This window comes from Staurois parvus, unplaced genomic scaffold (genome assembly GCF_062004578.1).
Source record: "Staurois parvus isolate SC_StPar_1 unplaced genomic scaffold, SC_StPar_1.0 ptg000157l, whole genome shotgun sequence".
NCBI classification, from domain to species: domain Eukaryota; kingdom Metazoa; phylum Chordata; class Amphibia; order Anura; family Ranidae; genus Staurois; species Staurois parvus.
Window position 1 is genome coordinate 5,347,602 of NW_028317953.1, and position 23,033 is coordinate 5,370,634.

General features: G+C 42.7%; 1 protein-coding gene across 1 annotated transcript; it reads right to left on the bottom strand.

The window, feature by feature from the left end:
• Positions 1 to 225: 225 nt before the first annotated feature.
• LOC149463189 (V-set and immunoglobulin domain-containing protein 10-like 2) lies at positions 226 to 11,320 on the bottom strand. Its single transcript, XM_089675744.1, has 4 exons — positions 11,166 to 11,320; positions 6,426 to 6,737; positions 1,948 to 2,223; positions 226 to 855 (listed from the first exon to the last, which is right to left on the bottom strand). The coding sequence occupies exons 1-4, from the start codon at positions 11,242 to 11,244 to the stop codon at positions 851 to 853; spliced, it is 672 nt and encodes a 223-aa protein (XP_089531870.1). The 5' UTR covers positions 11,245 to 11,320; the 3' UTR covers positions 226 to 850.
• Positions 11,321 to 23,033: the final 11,713 nt, after the last annotated feature.

A 23,033-nucleotide genomic window follows, 5' to 3' on the forward strand; every position in this document is an offset into this window, starting at 1 on the left:
TGTCCTGTATTGTAGGTAGATTAAGAATTAGATTCAGTCCATGATGCAGTTTATCACTAGCATTCAAACAGCAGATTTTGACGTCCCCCCCCCCCTCATAGTTTTATTAGCTATTGATACTGTCAGTAGATATGTTCTGTAACAAGCCAAGCTGTCCAGCAAACTTTGGACAGGTTTTTATTTTATTTTCTCTTAGGTAAAAGTCCATCAAACACAGTTGTATGATTTATTTTGCAAAGAATTTATTAATTTTAGGTTTACAAGGCATACATTGACAACCACACAGGAGATAATTCCACAGAAAATCTATCATAACATCATACAAACATATGTGTTCTTTAAACCACAAAATAGTTCAAGAAATCAACCTTAGGCGTGAAAGGAATGTGTGTGGGTGCATGGTATTGTGGTTAACAAGATAAATAGGAAAGTCTGGTAGGTCTTGAAGGGCCACTTAGCGGTGGGGTGAGGGGGAAGAGGAGTTAGGAGAGCTAAAGGGGAGTTACATTTAGTTAAAGGGTGGGAGAGATAAGGGGGGTTGGGAATGGGAGTGGTAAAGAGGGCAAGAATGGAAGGAGTGTAAGGAAAAGAAATAGAGAAAAGAGAAGAGAAGAAAGAAGGAGGCAGAGAAGAAAGAAGGAGAAGCAGTCATCTGCTGTCTAAATAGTTAACAAGATGTCATTGGAAGTGGTAGACTATGAACACATTATCCAGGGCAGTCATACTTGGAAACATTTTTTGCGTGTATCTGTTGAGATGGTCGTTAGATTCTTATTAATCATTTTGCCATTTAATCGATTTTCGACTTCGTCAAAGTTCAAGGAGGGGGTCTTCCAGGATCTAGTGAAGGTCAACCTGAAGGCCATAAAAATATGTATAATTAGGGTTGTCGCCACTCAGAATATATCTTGAACAGGCTTACTGAGAAGTGCTTCCCATGGGTCCTTGAATAGAATGGTATTGAGGAATGAGCGGATGAGGTTTTATATTAGTATCCATAATCTATTAACTCAAGAGGAAGTCCACCAGATGTGTGCCATTAAGTCTGGTTCAGACCAGCTCCAGAAGTGGCGGGGCTCAGAGATCAAAATATCAGTTAACAGCATTCCCAGGGTGGGTCCCAGGGTGCTCAGAGAGGGCAAACTGTGGAGTTCTCAGTTGCCTGGGTAGCCTTGGGGAGAGAATTACATCTGGAAGCATCTCTGGGTTGCTAGGCAATGTGTATTGAGGCTATATCTCTTATTCAAACCAGAATTTTTTAGGCGGTAGAGTACGAAACGCATCACCTAGCTACTCAGCAGTGCTTCCGTAAGCAATTCTGTCCCTGATGCCACGCAGCCAATTGAAGACATGGCATGTTACCATCTCTAAATAGGTCCTGTCTGACATTTCCATATCTGAGCCCTACCAGTAACCATGGACAGTTTACTGTGTTTTTAATTGTAAGGGTTGATCCCTACTCTTCTCTGTCTTTATGAGTTGCAGAAAAAAGTGCATTTCCCATTCTCTTTTCACCTCTGGATTTTTTTGTGGACATTGCTGAGGCACTGACCATCCACTTGCCTTACACACAAAGTAAGGTGTACTGCTTAATGTTTGTTTTATGTATGTTTGTAAATAATTACAGTATTTCACAGCTGATGCTACATACAGTTTAAACAGTGCTAACAGCAACTACCTAAACTATTTTAGGTGAAAGCAAAGTTGGAGTTTAAAAAAGTCCAAGAATGAAAGATCTTTGGACTGTGAGTTTAATGATGTGCTTTAAATTTGCTTCTGCTCCCCTGATCCAGAGATCTTCATCTGCAAATATTAGGTCTTGCAATATTTCTGCTCACTGCTATGCTCTTCAGTTAGTTAGTGGAGGCAATACAGATATCTATGTGGCTCTCTCTGAACGCAAAATAAAATTCTATTATAATGTATGCAAACAAAGACATCACTTACATGCAACATCCAGGGACAATCTTCCACTGGACATTTCATTGACCATGTTCCTCACAGTGCAGGTGTACCAGCCAGTGTGTGCTTTGGTGACTGGGTATAGGACAAGCATGTTGTCTGTGCCCTCCTGAACTCTAATTGTTTCATCAAAAATTGTGTGTCTCTGCCAGATGTATGTAACAGGCCTTGTTCCAACCTCAACTGTACACGTCATGTGAACGTCTGTTCCTTCCATTGGTTTCTCTTTATCGATCTTCAAACTAGGGGTTATGAGAGGCACTGCAAACCAAACGGAAAGGGCAAATTTAAAAACTAAAGAAAGTAAATAAAGTCAAGTAAATAATACTTCTGCAGTCACTTTTATTCAAAGTCAGGTGTGAACAAAAGAATACAGAATTTAGGAGCCATTCAGTTCCCTGTAGGTGCCAGTAACCAATTTCCTCCTCAGGCAGTTAGAAAATGCAGGTTTCCAGTCATGTGACTGGTCTCACCAACTGGCTCCCCCACCCTTTAATTTAACATGGCTTTACTTAATTAGAAGTTCCAAAATAAGTACTAAGCACATTTGTAAAGCAACCTTGTTTACTATAAATATGTATTTTTTGTTGTAAGGACATATTGTTTATTTAATATGTCCACAAGACAGGAGTGTCATGGCTTCTCTACAGCAGACCGATGCAGCTGCTCCCCCTTCCTAACCCTGACCTTGCTCATGCTCTTGGCAGCAACTAGGGAAGCCATGCATGTTCTGTAAAGACTGTCTTTACAGAAGCTGCTAGTTATTGTTGTAAGGGTAAGCAAACTGAGACATTGCAGGGAGGTAAGTTGAGTTGGCCTAGAAAATGTTTTTAGTGCATCTGATGTAAACCTTAGCAATTAATTGCTACAAAGTGGCTATAGCTACACAAGTCTGTAAGAGCTTGTTTTAAAGAAAATCTCCAGCTTCAAGACAACTCCAGATATACATTTCCTTCAAGAAAATAACCTGGCACTAAGGTAGATATATCCATGAGTACTGTGGGTAGGTTGTAACCCAGAGCACCTAGAAGAGTCAGGTACTCTCAGGATAAGGGAGTGAAAACAGATCGCTGATGACACAGCAAGTCACAATATGCCTCAAAAGGGGATAAGACCTGAGAAAAGTAAAGCACCTCAAGGATTGCAGCACAGGATAATGGAGACAAAGAGAGGTGTCTGTTGCAGAGAGGAGTATGGGATCAAATAACAAAGCACCCTTGAGAATAGATTTCTACTACTGTGGGAATCCGAGATCTCAGAAAGCAGGGAACTCAGTCAATTCTGGAAAAAGCACATGGAGTGCAATAATGCCAGAAACAAATAATAAAGACTCATCAATAAAAGTTAGAGTGGAGCTACAACAGGGAACGTGAGACTCTACACTGCTAGGAGACAAACCCACAAGGGATCTAGCAGTACAAACAAATAACCTCTCACTTGTAAATGAAGATAGGTATGTTTTATGCAGAGGGATGAGCAGGTGAACTAGAGGACTTTTGGCTTAGAGATCCATGGTTTGAGTGAGAGGAAGACTGTGATTGTCTACAAGGTACTATTGTAATAGCAGAAGAAGAACGGGATTCTCCATCCTATCCCAAGATCTTCAGGTCTCCAGACAATGATTCCAAAAGCTTCAAGACACAAGGGTTTAGCATTAGGATGGTGTTTTCTTGTTTATGAGAGTTTCATTCATACTGACATGGATTCACAAATCTGAGTTACTGCCAATAAGGGACAGACAATTATACCAGTTAACTCAAACTGAGAATTAAGTAGAAAATCTGACAATCAGTGAAATCTTTAAAAATAAAAACATCAACTACCTGTTTGATAGTATGTTTGTTGAATGACTGAAGCCTCTTCCGTGGGTAAAGACAACTTATAATTCCCTTTCAGAGGGAAAATGCTCATTTACATTGTCAGGAGGAAGCCATGCCATAACAAGTTGTTACGTCTTCATAAAGGAAGGATGTACATAATGATTGGGAAGGGAATGTCTTTGGAGCAACAGCTCTAACACAGCCAATGTGTCACGTACCTGTCCGGAGGCTGCAATAGAGAGGTTTCCTCTTATGGCTAAGTGCAGTGCGCCCCTGGAGGTGGAAACAGGAGGTGCAGTGCCCAAAGAAGCACAGGTTGCCAGTGGTGTTGCTGCTTGGAGATGCCTGATGAGATGGAACCCGTGGGTGCTCCAGTTGCAGGAGGAGTTTCTCCAGAGATCACGTGGATCCTGGAGGATGGGTAGAGTAGTCAGTAGCCAGAGCCAGGATCAATATGGAACAGCAGACAAGAGCAATGTCAGGCTCAAGCCGGGGTCATACACAGAGCAGCAGCAGACAGTAACAAGGACAGGATCAAGCCAGGTCAGTAATGGGCAATAAGCAGTAAACTCAAGAACACAGGAACAGCAGGGGCTGACGATAATCCAGCAACCACTGAGCAGAGCTGCAGTCCTTATAAAGGCCACTGAGTGTCAGCAATTAGTGCACCCTGCATGTGCCGGTACGTTTTCGTGCACAGGAATGCACGATTACGTGTCACCTGCTATGCGCATGCACACTTCTTTGCGCAAATTGGCGTGGCCATGTTGAGCATTGGCGCATTTGCCCGGGCTTCCTCGTCTTTTCCCCTGACACTATGCCTGGAACAAGAAGCTGATTCTCCAGCTGCAGAGCAGGACAAAGTGTATCAATCTTGTAGATAGAGCCATAAGGAACTTGTTGAAATATAGGCTCTTCAGAACAAGGCTGCGAAGGCTCTGGAGCTAAATCAGAGAGAGCGATAGAGGTTTCAGGCACGCTTGAAGATGAAGGACCACAAAAATCTGAAATAGATTCTGTTGTGGAAAGTGCCAGAGTGTGCTTGGAACCCCTGCAAGCAGACTGCTGCATTAATTGTACACAAACCAATAAAAAATCTGAAATGGATATGAAAAGTCTTGTGGACAGATGGGAAGTCTCAGCCTTGCATTGTGGAGCCAAGACTTTGATGGGGTTGTACAGTATATTGTGGCCACTGGACCGATCTGGGAATTCCAAGAAATCACTCCTATCAACAATGGAGGAGTGTGACGGGCGCGGCGTCAGACCCCCAGCCCTTCTCACCAACTTGTGACCGAAGGCCTAGCCAATCTAAAACCGCGCTGTCACCTGCGTAACAATGCCACGCTCAGCTACACCCTGCACAAAGATTTTCCAGCTCACTGGACCACAATCTATGTGCCGCAGCCTGAGAGCGATTGTTACTGGGTCAGGTTAATTACGCAATTAACCCTTCACACTGCCACCACCACCTTTTTGTACAGAGAAGGAGGAAACTCACAAATCTTAGCAGTAACACTATGATGTTTGAATAGGCGTCTGTATACACGCTGTGACCACAGGCAGATGTATATAGAAGTTTAAAAACACACGGTAGCGCTCTTCAGAGACAGGGATTCATAGTTTACATTAAAGAGCTTTAGAAACAGTACAACACTTTTCAGAAAATAGGATTTATTACTAAAAAGGTCAAAATGGTGCAATAAAAATATTTACATAAAAAGATGTAGCCAATATATATAAGCTTGAAAAAGCTGGGAGGAAGAGTGTGGATACACACTCCACCTAGCGGATGACGTTTATACTCACCTAAGTCCTTCCATCCAGGTCCCTGCCTGACGTTGTTTCTGGCTGCAGGGGCTGCTAATCCAGTGCCACAGATGCACCTGAAACCACCTGTCCCCTACACTCCCTCCAGGCTGACATCAGTGCTCTACTGAATTTTGATATTACATCACAGCAGGATAGCCAATTAGAATTGCCCACATCACACAGACAGTGCCGTGGACACCTAAAGAAGCAACCATGGAGAAAGAAAACAGAAGGGGAGAAGGACTGGAGTGTCATGTGACCTCAGCTTAAGGTAAGTAAAAAAGGGTATTTAGATTTTTAATTTTTTTTTGTTAGCAATCTATTAGTGGGGGTGGAAGGGGGACATAATTTATTCCTGGAGATGGGCTTTAACAGTTTTTGTTTGCCGTTGTGCAAACCTCCTGAATGCAACAGTGTAACTCTTAGAATTACTATCCTCCTGTGTTCCTCAATGAAAAAGGTAGAAAGAAATTGCTAAACCCATCAACAGAAGACCGTAGCCAAAATTGGAGTTATGTCCAGCACAGGATCAATTTGAGTTATGCCCAGCACAGGAACCTTTGGAGACTGAGGAAATACATTTGGGGAGAAATGGCCAGGAGGAAGGTTAGAACCCTTGTTAGGATTTACTGCTGTGTGTGTGACAGCAGAGAAGATATACCCTTGCTATTGCTCCTGATGTCTTGCTCACTGGAACAGAAGCAAGATATGCTCCAATGAGGACACAGATAACATACAAACCTGACATCAGTTCTAACCTAAAAAAAGTACAAGAAATACAAGTCTTTAATTATACAGAATCACTACAATTAGAAACAAATGTCTGCTTACCAAGGACTATCAGGTCGATGTAGACTGCAAGCAAGTTGACTTTCTTAACCATACATGTGAACTGCCCCTCAGCCTGAAGAGTCAGTTTGTCTATGACCAGGGTACTGTCTATCAGACTGACGTTTCCCAGCCATGCAACTTCCTCACTGATCAAATCTCCCCAAGCAATGGGGACAGACCGATTAGTTCCCAGAGCAATAAATGACCAGAGGAAAGTGACAGTAGATATAATTTCTCCACATGCGAGTGCCACAGACTGGTCCACTACTCCATAGAGTGTCTGTGGGGCTGCTTGTGTATCCAATTTTTGTCCTGGAAGAAAGCACAAAGAACTTCAGTAAATTAAATGCTCTGGGATTCATTTATAATAAGAGAGTCTAGTCTCAGACAGTTGGTTCTGCTTCTCTGAGCCATAGGAAACCTGACCTGTATTGATAATACAGATTTGTGTGCATTCCTCTGTCCCACACACTAAAATGAGACAATTTGATTTATGAACACATAATGAAGTGCTGCTCCATTCTTAAAGTGTATTTCCACTTTTATAGCCAAATTTGGATAACACCTACTTTATATTTATTACATGTTTCCATTAACAGAACTTTAAAAAAAAATTAAAAATTGATTGTTACCCTCTCCTTAAAAACATCTAAAAGGCATGAAATATAATTTAGTAAAAAAGAGTCAAATTGCGTGGAGAGGGTTTTTGAGAGGAATACTAGCCCCAGAGTGGGACCCTTAGTGGAGCCAGAGGAGCCAGTGGAGCCAGGCTGAGATCCCTCCAGGAGTGGGATATCCTATGAGCTGTGGCTCTTAGTGGTCGAGTATAGGAGGTGAGGAGGCACTCTAGCTATTCTAGGGAAGTCACGTCAGAGTATCACCAAAAGAGCACCTATCCATCATGGAATGAAGAATTGAAGCACTGTGTGTTGGATTGAGCACCTTTAATATTGCACACTTTATTTTGGACTGCATTTATTATTCATCCATATTTTTAGTGTTTGAGCACTTGCCACTTTGAATCACACTGAGTGATATCACTCAATATATTTTTTCACCATAGTCTGGGTAGCCACTAGGTGGCAAACCAGACAGTTGTTGTTTTTGCACATATATATATATGTTGGATTGTATGAATATTAATGGAGAGCATAAGTCACTTTGAATAATATTGCATATTCAATTTATCACGGTGTTATACTAGTTTATTTTTATTATTATATATATATATTTATATATTGTCTATAGGGAATTGTGTGGGGTCTAGGAATATTGATTTTTTTTTTTCATTTATCTGGTTTATCACTAATCGGTGTATTTATTTATATTATTTTTTATTTATTTGCATCATTTGAATTTTGAATTTTATAGTTTGCTGATTTTCAAGGGGTTATTTGAAATATATTTATTGCACTTTTGCATGCTTAGCGCTTCATCATTTTTTTGGTATATCCACTATATATATATATATATATATATATATATATATATATACTTCCCTTACTGATCCAAAAACCAAGCTCCCTTATATGGTTCATTGGGAATGGGACTTAAATATCTCCCTAGAACTAACTGATTGGCAGGACACTGTTTACGTTCTGTCCAAGATTTCTATCAATACCACGCTAATAGAATCTAACAATAAAACACTTATATGATGGTACTTAGTTCCCACATGCCTTGCAAAAATACACCCTACCACATTGCCCTCCTGTTTTCGCACTGTGGCAGGAGGGAACCATGTGCCACATCTGGTGGCAATGCCCTGTGGTGACTAGATTTTGGACCAGAAAGTTTACCTGTATTTAATCAGTGACAGGAGTGAATATTCGTAGATCCCCAGAGATAGACCTTTTTAAAAAATTACCTTTAGCAATCCCCCCAAAAATTGACCAAATTGATCCTTTACATGATCCTGGCTGCAAGAATCACTACTGCTAAACATTAGAAATGATCGGTGATACCACTTGACTATGTTAAAAATAAACTGAATTGGATCATGGTTAATGACAAACTCACCTGCACTCTCAATAACAATACGTCAAAATTCGACAGAACTTGAGATCCGTGGATTCAATACCTCTCCGTGCCTTAGAGGTAACAAGGCTGACCCTCTTTTACTTCACTTTTTCCCTTATTCTTTATTTACTCTCATTCTTTCTTCATACTTTTTCTTTCCAACATTACCTTTTGATGTATCTGACTTTAGTACCTGAATACTGTTTGGTCATGCTCATTATTAATCGTTTTTCATAGTGAAATATGTACTGGAATTCTGTCCATTGCCGCAGCTTATCCTCTTTACCTGTAGATTACACCAGAGGGACTTCCTGGTCACATATGTGTAAGCAATGTTTGATTCCTCAATCTCTCTGTACAATGCCAATGTCACCTATGTTCATATGTGAATATTGTCCTAGAAGTTCAATATCTCTCATTTGTTGGTACTGTCGGTCTGTACGTTTGGTCTTTTCAATAAAAGATTGAAATATAAACGAAAAAAAGACTGAACATTTTTGAAAAAAAACAATATTTTTTACTTTCTGCTATAAAACTTATCCAATAAAAAACTAACAAAAATCAAAGTTCTTCATTAATTTTGGCTAAAATGTATTCTGCTACATGTCTTTGATACAAAAAAAACCCCAACAAGTGTATATTGATTGGTTTGCATGAAATTTATAGCGCCTACAAACTATGGTATATTTACTGGAATTTTGTTTTATAAATACTACTAATGGTGGTGATCTTATAACGGGACTGTGGAATGCAATCTGACACTAACTGACTAACTACCAGTGACATTAATACAGTGATCAGTGATAATAATAAATACCATACTAATGACACTGGCTGGGAAGGGGTTAACATCTAGGGCGATCAAGGGGTTAAATGTGTGCTTAACTATGTGTAGAGTGTACTGCTTTTTACAAAGCGATCTCTAAGATTCTAATCGCTACCTCTGTACAGAACTCTGGGCTGTGATTGTACACAGCCGATTAACAAGTCCCGGCCGTGAATCATTGGGCGGGACTTCCCGACAGACTTCCAGCGGTTGCTGGCAGGGAGCGCACTCCCACAACCCAGAATATACATACCCACCCGCAATGCAGTACATTGTGGGCAGGCGAGCATGAAGTGGTTAAAGAAAAGCTAGAGACTAATTAAGACTATACACAGAAATAAATCGGGTATGTTCAATAATAGGAAGTTAGGAAGTGCAGTAATCACAAAACTATAAACAATGTATGTGACATGTGGCTTCAGCTCATAAAGGCAAATGCATCACGGGATTCAATTTCTCTTTCCTGCTTTAGACCTTGGCATTTATGATACACTGGGGAGGAAGACTGCAATGAATAACTGCATGGCATTTACAAACATGATCCTTGTGTACATCAACTTAGTTTTGGACTGAAAAACACACAAAAGGATATTTATCTGGTATACAAGCAATTTTGTAACTTAACATTATTGAAAATGGATTTTCCATTTCAGTCTGCAGATGCTAGAATTTCTATAAATGCCAAAAAAATTACAATTTTATTTTCTCCCCAAAACCATGTTCATTGAAGATTTTCTGCAATCCTCCTCCCCCTTGCTCCTTTAATAGGTTGCATAGCCTGTTTGCTGAATATGTGCAGTTCTTGTAGGCTGAAGTATGAAAAAGATTATAGGGGCACCCAAAAACCTTCTTGACTGCATAATGTCTGCAAGAAAAGTTTGGTCAATAATGCTGCTGGACCTCTTAGGTGTTTATGATGTAGGGCTCTGATGCCCAAACTACTGGACACAGGCCACATGGTACTTGATGTTCGGGCTGCTGGAGCCAACAGTCAGTAGTGGGCACATTGGTTTGTAAAGGAATATTAGTAGTCATCCCTAGTAGACACATAAAACGTACCCAATCTCTCACTGTTTTCTGTAACACATTTGCAGTGTCTAACCAAACTTTCTTAGCATTACATATACTGAACATTATGTGTGGTCCCTTAGTGATGTCAGGGGCTACAGCTGAGGCCCCCTACACCCTGCTGACTACCACTAAGGTGTCAGCATCTCAGTTAGAAACCAGGGTTTCACTTTACTCACTGAAGAATTCTGAGTGAAATTTCAGGTGCAGAAAAAGTCTCAAAAAAAGGACAAATTGGATAAGGCAAGTGCAAATGATTGTGTTTGATTACAAGTTATGTAATGCATGTCTGAGGTTAACAGGGCTCTCTTCAAGAAAGCAATAAGCTATATAGGTCAATACAGATGTCACACTCTGGGTTGCTGCCCCTTTTCTTTCATCCAAAACTTCAATAAGCAGACAGACATTTGCTGCAGTGTAATTTTTACTGCCAAGTCAATCAGGCTTCTGTGCTTCCAAGCCCCGAAGAAGGAGGATCCTGTTACCCCTGAAATGTGCTGGATATAAACATATTAAAGATGATCATTTGCACCTGGCCACCTCATTGTTTGGCACCTAGCGGTCCTTTTCTTCTACACTTCAATATTAATATTTATTAAAACTGCATGGTGCAAAATCTGGTACAGCTCTGCATAATAACCCATCAGCTTCCAGGTTGTATTGTCACAGCTTAATTGAACAAGCTAAAGTTAGAAGCTGAGTGGCTGCCATACACAGCTGCACCAGATTATGAGTGCTCCAGTTTTAGTAAATCCCCTCCTTTATGGCCACAAAAGGCACTTCTAATTGATTCTCCTGAATAAAACAATTAATCAGAAGCTACTCACCAAAGGAAAAAGTTGGGAAAACATAGAGGGCAATCAAGATTGCCTTGAGATGACAATTTCCTGTCAGTCTATAATCCATTTCCCCATTTTGCTTACAGAAAAATCATCCAAAAGAGAAGATATGCAGAGATCTCCCTTCCGTGCTGGTCCTTTGGTTTATGCAATTACTACTGATGGAATGTGCTCAAAATTTCCATCATTCATGTACACTAAAGCACAATACTCGTGTTACACTCTGAATAATTCACCAGAGTGTCTCTATCATGTTTCTTGTTGCATACTGCTTGTCCCATCTTAATTCATAATGCAAGAGGAGGTTCACAGTTCTCACTCTCAACCTGAAACCTTCTTTTCAAAGTCTTAAGTTTCTCATAGATATTAATCTCAGAGACTAAAGTTATCTCAGAGACTAAAGTAAGCTGATAAAGTAATGGTATCTTGACAAAGCAAAACAATTAAAACCCTATTCCATTCAAAGGTTTCTGTTGCTTTTTTTGTTTTGTTTTGCATGGTTGCTGGCAAGGCGAATTAAACGCTGGCTTTCCTTTTTTGGGGGACTCTAACTATGAGACATTTCCATTAGAATTCTTACTCTGTCTTAAGCGAGGCATAGATGGATCGAAGTTAAGCAGAGCCTAAACAAATTTTGATTTGTGTGTGGCCCTCCATGTTAAAGAATATGTTCTCCTTTGGGGTGGAACATGTAACATGTTACCATAGCTGAAGCCGAGACCACCCCCCCCCCCCTCCCTTTGACAGATAGTATGGGAAGAAGTAATCCCATACTATCTGTCAGATTTGAAAACAGTGTTTTCAGTACAGTGTTCTGTGAATGAGCGCCTACAAGTCCCGACAGCCTTAACGGCTGTGGGCTTGTAGTTTTCAATGAACTACCATGGCACTATGGAGCACTGTGGTAGTTCATTGAAGCTTCCTGTCAGTATATCTGCTTGACTGTACATCCCATACAGCAAGCAGATATTCTGACAGGTCTGCAGGAGATCTGCATGGCATCAGAGATCAACTGATCGCTGGTGCAATGCTTTACAGGCTCCTTTGGACAAAAATAATAAATGCACGGTTTTACCTGCATTAATTATTTTTGTCCAAAAGGTGCACTTATCCTTGAGCCTAGGTCAGTGGTGGGCAACCTATTTTTTCAACTGAGCCAAATCTCGCCAAAACCACGATTGAAATTTATTATGAGAGCCACATTTTTAAAACTGAAAATACATCCCCCATATAGTAATTCATCCCCCATAGTAATTCACCCTCCATAGTAATTCATCCCCCATATAGTAATTCATCCCCCATAGTAATCCATTCCCCATATAGTAATTCATCCCCCATAGTAATTCATCCCCCATATAGTAATTCATCCCCCATAGTAATTCATCCCCCATATAGTAATTCATCCCCCATAGTAATTAATCCCCCATAGTAATTAATCCCCCATATAGTAATTCATCCCCCATAGTAATTCATCCCCCATATAGTAATTCATCCCCCATATTGTAATTCATCCCCCATATAGTAATTCATCCCCCATAGTAATTCATCCCCCATATAGTAATTCATCCCCCATAGTAATTCATCCCCCATATAGTAATTCATCCCCCATATAGTAATTCATCCCCCATATAGTATTTCATCCCCCATATAGTAATTCATCCCCCATAGTAATTCATCCCCCATATAGTAATTCATCCCCCATATAGTAATTCATCCCCCATAGTAATTCATCCCCCATATAGTAATTCATCCCCCCTATAGTAATTCATCCCCCCTATAGTAATTCATTCCCCATATTGTGTCAATTCACTTACCTTTGCTCCGCGCGTTCCTCTCGCCGTGTTCCCGCGCCGTTCCGGTCTTCAGGGCGGACTGTGAGAGGAGAGGAGTTTGTCACGCTGCCCCGCCTACATCCTGACAGCCAATGTTTGCCACGCTCCGCGGGATTAAAAGGTCCGCCGGGCCGTATACGGCCCGCGGGCCGTAGTTTGCCCATTGCTGGGCTAGCTGCAGAGTCCTGACTTTTGGGGCGGCCGCCCGAGAGGAGGGAGGGGAGCGGGCGCCCGGAACACAGAAGAGCCACATTAAAATGTGTAAAGAGCCGCATGTGGCTCGCGAGCCGCAGCTTGCCGACCACTGGCCTAGGTTTACACTACAGCAGTGCGGTAAATCCCATGTGATTCGCACAGGAACCACACTGCACCTGTACAAATCACATGCAATTTGTACGCGGTGCGATTAGAGCCATACATTTTGTATGGCTGTATTCACACTGCACCTAAAACGTGCAGGACCCTTTTTTGGTCCGCACTAGAATCAGATCGCATAGGTATTCACACCTATGCAATCCGATTCTGCACATCCCATCGCGTTTTGCAGACCGATGTCAGTTGTTAACTTAACATACACATCCGCATTGGTTCGTATGAATGGGGTGCAATTGTGATGTGGTGCGGAATTCGCACTGAAAATGCTGCAAATTCCACACCACATCAGTGTGAACCAGGGTTTAAACTGAAGTTGATCATCAGATCAACTTCTGTCAATTGAAGACAATAGAAACTTTTGTCAATTGGCTGTAGCTGCTAATCGGTGTATTCTGACAGCTAAGTCTCCCGCTTTCAGAATACAATGTTCCAGAAGGGGGATTCTTCCATCCACCTTGGTTGTGTGGATCAGTCTTTTTCAACCAGGGTGCCTTCAGGTTTCTTCAGGGGTGCCTTGGCATAATTCCAAAAAATTGTCCACAATGGTATCCAAGCCAGCAGGTGGATTAAGCCTGCCTTTTAGTTACACAAAGCCACGTTTTCAGTATGCATTATTACAACTATTACAAAGGAGGAGTTGGGCACCTGCACAGCATCTTTTTTTGCCCCTCCTCTGCCCCTCTCCACCAGCACTGGGGTCACATTAGCTGAGTGAGGGAGAGAAACTGAGGGAGAAGAGAAATATTGGAATACTAGTCAGTACCAGTGTACAGAGGTGTATTTGCTTTAAAATGATATATCACCCCTAATGTTGGGTGTCCTATATGTGTGGATGCAGCTGCATTATGTAAAGCTGTTAGTTTAGTTTTTATATTTTTGAATGGGGTGCCTTGAGTTTGTGCATAGTTCTAAAAGGGTGCCTTGACTGGAAAAAGGTTGAGAAACCCTGCACTACACCAACAGAGAAGAATACATAATAGAGGCTGGGAACAGGGGCTGTCAGAGCTTCACATAAATTGTATGTAGAAAAAGGTTGTAATTTGCATACACAGCACAAATTTTCCTACAGTTGTATCTGTTTATCTGTAGCTCTTTCCCTCTATAGCTGTTCAAGGTGCAAACTTTATACAGCTTGTCTGAGCTTACAGAAAGCAGGGAGTGTGGAGCTGAAGTTACACTCTGCAGAGCTCAGTAAGAGCTGATTGGAGGGAAGGGACACATTCCCATTCACACTGCACACAGGAGGATGTCAATCACAGGCTGTGCGCTGGAGTTCCCTCCACTGTCACCATTTTATCTTTTGGTGTCAGGAAATTTTGTCAGAAGTGACTCATGCAGATAGCAGAGGAACAAGGCAGCAGACAAAATGACACCAAAGCCTGTAGTAAGTGAAAAAAATAACACTTCTACTGGCGGCATCAACAGGTGATAAAACTATGTTACATGGTAACAGGCTACATTATACATGTCATTTTTAATTTTGCCCATAGCAACACTTTAATTCTGAGATTACCGTATTATCCAATCAACACCTAACTCCTATGTAATCTGGAAAATAGTTACAGCATGTTGTCTTTTTCTTTGCACTCTGTGGGGTTTATTTATTAAAACTGGAGAGTGCAAAATCTGGTACAGCTCTGCATGGAAACTAATCAACTTCCATGTTTTAGCCCTGGTTCACACTGGATGCGACTTGGCATGCCCTGCAACTTGCAAATTGCATGCCAAGTCGCAACCTATTGTCCACAATTGGAGCAGTCATATCGGTGCGGTTCCAACTTGATCGGAGCCGCACCAATTTCAAAAGTAGTACATGCACTACGTTTGGTGCGATTTGCATAGACATCTGTATCAGATATCTTGCAAATCACACCTGAAAGTGTCTGGTTCCCCCCGACTTTGAGATTGTGTGACTTCACTCTAAGTCGTACGATTTCAAAGTCGGGCTTTATGTGAATGGAGGGTTATTCCCAAAGCTTAATTGAACAAACTGAAGATAGAAGTTGATTGGCTACCATGCACAGCTGCACCAGATTCTGAGTGATCCCAGTTTTAGTAAATTTACCCCTTTGTCTTTTTTCTTCCCTGAAATTTTACCCTGCCCCTCTATGACAAATTAGATGTTACACTTTGGAACTTTGACTCAACATATCCAGTTCTGAGGTAACCAGAGCTGGCACCCTTAGGTGACAGCTGAATGTGGTGTGCAGGAGCCTAGCTTCTCTTAGCTAATGGGTGCACAGTCATGTCTTATTTATGATGAAAACAAAAGATATGACCAATGCATAGCGATCTTTTATTTAGCAGCAAGATTTTTTTTTTGCGGTTACTCGTTATAAACATGTTTTTAATCATGTCCAACTTGACCTCATGCAAGAAGAATTGTTCCTATGACCTAAACAACTAATCCGTTTTCTCCTTGGAGAATTCTAAAACAACCAGTTTCTTCTTTTCATTTTCCTGTGCACAATAGTGGAGAGCTCTGTTCAGCCCACCTCAGATCTGACTCAAATGCATTTAAGCGAAGTGGTGAAATTCTATTCATAAGTGGACCAGAAAGCTGTGAATACCACCATGGTTGAGGCTCAGGTGTCCATCTGTGGACGACTCTACTTCTGCACAGAAAGCAAGGGTCCTCTTCTCTGCAGCATGCTGGCAGTGGACAGACTTTTCACTCAGGATTGAATTGCTTTTTAAAGAAAACAAACTGTTAGGGCTCATTCACACATCTACATTTACCTCTTCCTGTCTGCCCATAATTTATAGACGGTGGCCGGGAAGCTTTGCTGATTCGGGCTAATGTACCTGTATGTTAGCCCCCATCAGTGGCTCCTGTGCGGCTCACAGAGTGCACACCCAGGAGCCTGGCGATCGGTATATCACCCGGACTTATTGCCACTATGTCCAGGCAATCACATGGTAACCATATGATTGCTGAGATTGGACACAGCAATCACATAGTAAACACTAGAAAATGAAACTAAAGATCACTTCTCTGCTCTCAGTGTGAGAGCAAAGAGAAGCAGACCTGGAGCCTGTGAGTGTACAGCAGCCTGTCAGGCTGCTTGTACACTCACAGACCTTCAGTGCCAACCAGCCACAGTGTCCGTGATCACTGCCCCAGTGTAGGGACAATAAGTAATGCAGCCAGTCCCTGTCACCTGTCCCAGTGCTCACAAAAACACCATCATACACCATACCAATGTCCTGATCACTGCCATATCCCATACCAACACCCTGATCACCACCATATGCCATACAAGCACCCTGAACACCACCATACACCAAACTAGCATCCTGATCACCGCCATACCCCATACCAGCATCCTAATCACTGCCATGCCCCATGCCAGCATCCTGATCACTGCCATGCCCCATGCCAGCATCCTGATCACCCCATACCCCATATCAGCGTCCTGGTCACCGCCATACCCCATACCAGCGTTCTGGTCACCATCATACTCCAAACCAGTGTTCTAGTCACCACCATACCCCATACCAGTATCCTGATCACTGCCATACCCCATATCAGCATTCTGATCACCCCCATACCCCATACCAGTGTCCAGATCACTGCCATACCAGTGTCCTGATCACCGCCATGCCTTATGCTAATGTCCTGATCACTGCCATATGTCATATCAGCATCTGGCATTTTAGGGTCTCAACTGATCAATTTTAAAATATATATCCCATATTTTGTAGCTTTCACACAGACTAAATATACAATGTATGCCCTTGCAAGGGCCATGTTTACCCATATGGGGATGCACAGAACACCTTTACATTCATGTAATTTGGGACACAAAGGCTGCACGGACATAGGCCCTGCAAGGACATAGTCCCTGCTCCTAATTTGACATCCGTGTGGGTGTTGGCCCCAAACACAAATTGTCTTATTTCAGGACAGTGCACCAGCGTGGTTGTCAAATTGGGAGCAGTGGTTGTATCCGTGCAACCTCTGCATCCCAATTGACATAAACAGGACTGCCTACACAGGGATGCACAAAATACTTGTGCATCTCTGTGCTGGTAAACACGGCCCTAGCATGGGTGTACACTGCAGTATGCCCATGTGAACAAGGCCTTAAAGAAGAACTCCACACACTGGCCACTGTTCAATTGCTTAGTAACATAAATTGCTAATCAGCCAATCACATGGCAGCAACCCAATGCATTTAGGCATGTAGATGTGGTGAAGACGCCTTGCTGAAGTTCAAACTGAGCATAAGAATGGGGAAGAAAGGGGATTTAAGTGACTTTGAACATGGCATGGGTGTTTGGTGCGTCTCACACAGGGTGAAGAGCTCAGAAATGCATCTCACACAGGGTGCAGAGCTCAGGAGTGCGTCTGACACAGAGTGACGAGCTCGGAAATGCATCTCATACAGGACATAGAGCTCAGGAGTGCATCTCACACAGGGTGAAGAGCTCAGAAATGTATCTCACACAGGGTACAGAGCTCAGAAATGCATCTCACACAGGGTGCAGAGCTCAGGAGTGTGTCTGACACAGAGTGACGAGCTCGGAAATGCATCTCATACAGGACATAGAGCTCAGGAGTGCATCTCACACAGGGTGAAGAGCTCAGAAATGTATCTCACACAGGGTGCAGAGCTCAGAAATGCATCTCACACAGGGTGCAGAGCTCAGGAGTGCGTCTGACACAGAGTGAAGAGCTTGGAAATGCATCTCATACAGGACATAGAGCTCAGGAGTGTGTCTCACACAGGGTGAAGAGCTCAGAAATGTATCTCACACAGGGTGCAGAGCTCAGAAATGCATCTCACACAGGGTGCAGAGCTCAGGAGTGCGTCTCACACAGGGTTCAATTGTTTGTGACACACATGGCGCGTTGTGGCTGAAAAGTCCTGTTTAGACTTTATTTTTTCTGTCTGGAGTGGGGCTTCAGGGTAAAAGATCATCTGAACTGTATCTAAATCCAAAACCAAAAATGTAGTAAACTGGAACTTACCAGTCGTTAAATATGGTGGCTGCAGTAGTTTTCTTTATTCAAGCAAAGAACATTCTCTTCTACTACAGAAATTGAGTTCTAATAACTTCCATTGTACTGAACTGAGATCTTAAAAACAATTATCAGCTTTTCCAGCTATCTTCTGTGAACTACAGAAACCTCCTCCCATGTCATGGAGAGGAAGACATGTTTGTAGTCCAGATCAGAAGAGCAGCCTAGGGTGACAATGCTACTCCTCCATTGATACAGTATGGTTGGTGAATGCTGTCACTCGTCTGGGACATGTTATCTATGGGATCACAGGTGAAAAGAAAGGGAAAAGGCCTGAAAAAAAAAAAGGCTAATGAAGCCTTGTGCAGCTCAGCTTACAGAGACTGGCCTGATCCCTGAGTGTCAGGATGACTAGCTCCTGCGTAAGCACAAAAGTGATGTCATCCTGTACTGGCCAGTAAAGATGGCTGAAAACCAGCATAGAGAAGAAGTTGTTGGCACCGGCAAGGGATGGGGACCATTGGAGAAAATGTGAGTATAGTTTCCTTTAGTTCTGCTTTAACTGTTCCCCAAAAAATATTTGGGAGATGCTTACAACTATCAACTTGTTTTTGGTTAAACCCTGTTGCTATAACTGCTCAAAAAATGTTAGCTGGTGTTGGGTTTTTATTTGTTTGTAACTCACTTAAATAGGAACTGAAGCCATTTTTCAAGAGACTACGAGCAGGCGGGCTATTATTGCAGAAGAGACATGCATTATATTTTCTGCGATAAACTACACCTACCTACCAACTTGCAGTCTTCAACGACAGATAAACTGAGCTGCGCAGCTTATATCGCCAACACAGTCCCTATCTGCCAGGATGACCGACTCCTGGACATGCGCAGAGTTATGTCATCCCACACTGGCCAATGGAGATGCCCGAAGACCGGCACCCAGTGAGAAGATGCCGGCACCAGCAAGGGACCCATTATAGATCAGGTAAGTAAAATTCCTTCAGTTCCCATCAGTTTAGCTGCTTCCCAAAAGAATTACATTCAAGGCCTCCTGTGAATAACTGTCGCAGTTGCTTGTGATCTCAACTAATCTATCAAGCCATCAAATGCTAGTGTCATAACAGATCATATGAGCAGAACTATGGCAACTGCAGATCAAACAGAGGCTAAAATGGCTGCCTATTTGGCTGTAAAAGTTAGGAGGGTTTAGTTCTGTGTTAACATCCTTTGCGATCAAGCTGGCACCATCTGAGGTCACACTGATGACCCCTGAGGTCATACCAACACCCTCCAAGGTCACATTGCAAATTTTTAGGGGTCATACCGATGCCCTCTGAGGTCACCCAGACTTCCTCTAAGGTCACATTGCACCATTAGGGGTTATACTGACACAACTTTTAGAGGTCATATGCTCTGAGGTCACACAGATGCCCACTAAGGTCACATTGGCAACCTTCCTCTAAGGTCGTACTGACGCATTTTGACACCCTGTGAGGTCATATGATACACTTTGAGGTCATACTGATGCCCTCTGAGGTTACATGACAGCCTTTGATGTAATTTTGATGCCCTCTCAGGTCACAGGACACCCTTTGTGGTCACATTACATCCTCTGAGGTCATATCAACACCCACCAAGGTCACATTGACAAGTTTTAGGGTCATACCGATGTCCTCGGAGGTCACATTGACAACCTTTAGAGGTCATACCGATGCCCTCTGCGGCGACACAGATGTCCTCTAAGGTCACACTGCAATTATTACGGGTTATATTGACGCTCTCTGAGGCCAAACATATATTACCTAAGGTCATACCTAAGCCTGCTATGGTCACATTGACAACCTTTGGCTACGGTCATACCTTTGTCTTCTATGGTAACATTGACAACTTTTATAGGTCATATGCTCTGAGGTCACACAGATGCCCACTAAGGTCACATTGGCAACCTTTCGGGGTTTTACTGACGCTCTCTGAGGTCACACTGACATTATCTAAGGTCATACCTAGGCCCTCTAAGGCAGTGTTTCTCAACCTTTTTTCAATCATGGCCCCCTTTAAAATTATGGACAATCCCAAAGCACCCTTTAAAATTATGGACAGCCTTGACGCACCCCATTATAAAATGTGAAAAACTATTCTAACAGGGTAGGGCAAAACTAGGATGCTGTGCAGGCAGCCGACATCCTCCTTATCAACTGATGATGTCATTGGTTGTCAGGGTGCCAGCAGCTAGTAGGATGTAATGGTACACAATGGAAACCTGTGGCTTTGTGTAACTAAAAGGCAGGCTTGTTCCACCAGTTGGGTTGTATACACATTTTGGGCAATTTTTAGACATTTTGCCAAGGCACCTCTGAAGAAACCTCAAGGCACCCTGGTTGAGAAAGGCTGCTCTAAGGTCACATTAACAACCTTTGGGGTCATACTGATGCCCTTTGAGGTCACACTGACACTGTCTAAGGCAGCAATGGGCAAACTACGGCCCGCGGGCCGTATACGGCCCGGCGGACCTTTTAATCCGGCCCGCGGATGTGGCTGTCAGGATGTGTGTAGGCGGGGCAGCGTGACGAACGTGAGGGGAGGGGAGCTAGGCTCCTCTCACAGTCCGCCCTGAAGACCGGAACGGCGCAGGAACACGGAGAGAGGAACGTGCGGAACAAAGGTAAGTGAATTGACACAGGGGGGACTTGGCTTACTACTTGGGGGGGAATAGTACTGTGGGGGATGAAATACTATATGGGGGATGAATTAATATGGGGAATGAATTACTATAGGGGGGATGAATTACTATATGGGAGATGAATTACTATGGGGGATGAATTACTATGGGGGATGAATTACTATAGGGGGGATGAATTACTATATGGGGGATGAATTACTATGGGGGATGAATTACTATATGGGGGATGAATTACTATATGGGGGATGAATTACTACATGGGGGATGAATTACTATGGGGGATGAATTACTATATGGGGGATGAATTACTATGGGGGATGAATTACTATGGGGGATGAATTACTATATGGGGGATTAATTACTATGCTTACTATGGGGGAATATTACTATACTTACTATGGATGACACATACACATCATTCATCTACTCTTGGTCCGGCCCCCGGGTCCAATGTATGAACCCATTGCGGCCCTCAAGTCAAAAAGTTTGCCCACCCCTGGTCTAAGGTCATACCTATGTCCTCTTTGGTCACATTGACAGCTTTTAGAGGTCATATGCTCTCTGAGGTCACACAGATGTCCACTAAGGTCATAATGATGACCACTAAGGTCAAACTGATGGACGCAAATTGCACCGCAAAGATCAGTATGCATTTTGAACAGGAATGTGATTCCTGTCCAAATCGCATGCGGTTTCCCCACTGCTCCTGTGTGAACCCAGGTTTGTCACAACTCGAGTTCACACATGTGCGGTGCGGGAAACCTCCCTTAGGTGCCACCAAGAACACAATGATGACCTTTAGGGGTCAGACCGAAACCCTCCAAAGGTCATACAGAAACCCTCTGCAGGTCATACTGATGCTGTCTGAGGTCACGACTCCCTATCAGGAGGGATTCGGGTGATGTATTTTCCAAAAACTGAAAGTGACAAGACAAAGGAGACCGATCCTTATGTCTGTATGCTATTTTAACCACTATATTGTAATTCTTTTAAAGAAGACTCCGAGATACCAGGAATCACATGGCCTCAAAGGACAGTCAGAGGAAAATGAAAACTCTTCCTACAAGCTTTAACCAGCGCTCTGCTAGACAAAGATAAAAAATCTCAAGACTGCTATATACTGCTGACGAGAAAAGGTATTTAGCAGTTTATATTTAGGCTCCATTCACACTTTTCAAAATCCTGTGCTTTTCATGGCGACTTCACAGTGCAACGTGATGCAACTTTGGCTTTTACCAAGGATGATTGTGCTTTACAAAGTCACACACAAGTCGCATGTACATCATTCAGGTGCGACTTTGGAGGATTTGCATTGAAGTCTACAGCCCTCAAGTTGCTTAAAAGTTGGATTGAATGCAGGAACTACTTTTGAAGTCGCACAGATATGAAAGGTACTCATTAGGAAACATGGGGTGTGACTTGTCATGTGATTTTGGACCCCAAAGTTACAGAACAAGTCGCACAAGTGTGAAAGGGCTCTTGCTACAATAGCTGCATTCCCATGTTGTGTGTACTGTGGGAGACCAGGTATAGTGAATGCAGGCTCCTGGGTTTAGTAACAAGTGTGATATTTACAATGTGATACATCCAGTTCATTTACATGGTGTAATATTTATTTATGGATACATTAAGGCGTTGCTATACCAAAACATTTTGCACTCAATCATTTGTATGTTTGAGACCCTTTAGTAGGTCACACCAACACCCTCTGAGGTGATCACATAAACACTTCAACGTTGATGTCACACTGACTCCCCCTGGGGTATCCCATCCTCTGTCCCTCTCATAGCTAGCACCACATCAGCCCACAGAGAAGCCGGGAACAACCACCGACTTAACACTGCCACTTGCAGCTGAAGCGCACCATAAAGGCCCACACGCTTTCCCACCAGCACGCCGTGTAGCGTCGCGACGTTCAGCCCGGGCGTATTAAGGGGGCGGGTCTTTATATATCAAGCCCCGCCCAGGCGTTGTAAACGGTGTTTGAGGAGTACAGAGAGCTGTAG